General features: G+C 48.5%; 1 gene segment (V, D, J or C); it reads right to left on the bottom strand.

Annotated features, from left to right (window-relative positions):
* Positions 1-518: 518 nt before the first annotated feature.
* On the bottom strand, positions 519-1084 carry LOC121024228 (immunoglobulin lambda variable 1-40-like). The segment is given in 2 exon segments: positions 519-836; positions 949-1084. Coding segments are annotated over 2 exon segments (351 nt in total).
* Between the last annotated feature and the right edge of the window lie 81 nt (positions 1085-1165).

The following is a 1165-nucleotide window of genomic DNA, read 5'->3' on the forward strand; positions in this document are numbered from 1 at the left end:
GGAATAAGTTGTTATAAACATTGAAGTGCAGGGTTTTTCCTATGGACAAAAGTTTTGAATCTTATCTTCATAATTTTATAATCTGAAATTGGCATTTTTTCACAAATAATAGATAACAAGACAAAACTAGTCACCACCAATGAGATAATAGTACCAGATGCAAATAAGGCTGACTTATTTTTCAGGCACCACAAGGGTGGAGTTCAGAGGCAACTGAAAATGCTTCATTTATTTTAATGTCAGAAGGAAAATTGATATGATCTGGCCTAAAAGTAAATACCTCAGCTTATAAAACAAGAGATTTCTCTTTCATGAGGACTCTTTGTGTCAGAAGTGTTTTCTGAGAGTGACTTTGAGGACAGAAAGGACAGGAGGAACCTCACTCACGGGAGGTGGCCTTGCATGGACCTGCGCCCAAGTCTTCAGCCACGGAATGAGCAGAATCACAGGCTGAGCTGAGGAGGCAACTGCTGATGTGTTTCCCTTCTTTACAGTTGAGTAACTAAGTTTTTGTCTCACTTCCCCACAGGCCTAGAGCATTGTGTGAGCGTTTAGACTATAGTCCCACGATGAGCAGTAATAATCAGCCTCGTCCTCGGCCTGCAGCCCAGTGATGGTCAGGGTGCCTGTGCTGCCAGAATTGGTGCCGGAGAATCGATCAGGGACCCCTGAGGGTCGGTTGCTATTACTATAGATGATGGTTTTGGGGGCCATTCCTGGGATTTGTTGGTACCAACCCACATAACTATCAACTCCAGTGCAGGAGATAGTGACCCTCTGGCCCAGGGCCCCAGACACTGAGGATGGTTGAGTCAGCCCCGACTGAGCCCACGACCCTGGAAGGAGAAACAAACAGAGAGGATATTCCTGGGGTCTAGAGACAAGAGGAGGAATCAGGCTCACACTTGTGCTTCCAGGACCCCTTCCCGTGTCCCCACATCAAGTCACCTGTGCAGTGAGCGAGGAGGGTGATGAGGAGAGGGGACCAGGCCATGGCGGAGGTCAGCACCGATCCTGCCTTCTGTTGCCTCACAGCTGAGCAGAGCTTCCCTTCACCTCTCCCTTCACCTCTTGATCTGTTGAGAGGGGGAGGGCCCAACCATGCAAATGAGACCCCCCCGTTTTCTGACTCCTCACTGACTTCTTTAGGTGCCTCTGTCTGAGG

Source organism: Herpailurus yagouaroundi, unplaced genomic scaffold (assembly GCF_014898765.1).
Source record: "Herpailurus yagouaroundi ecotype Mexico unplaced genomic scaffold, PumYag 61472, whole genome shotgun sequence".
Lineage (NCBI taxonomy): Eukaryota > Metazoa > Chordata > Mammalia > Carnivora > Felidae > Herpailurus > Herpailurus yagouaroundi.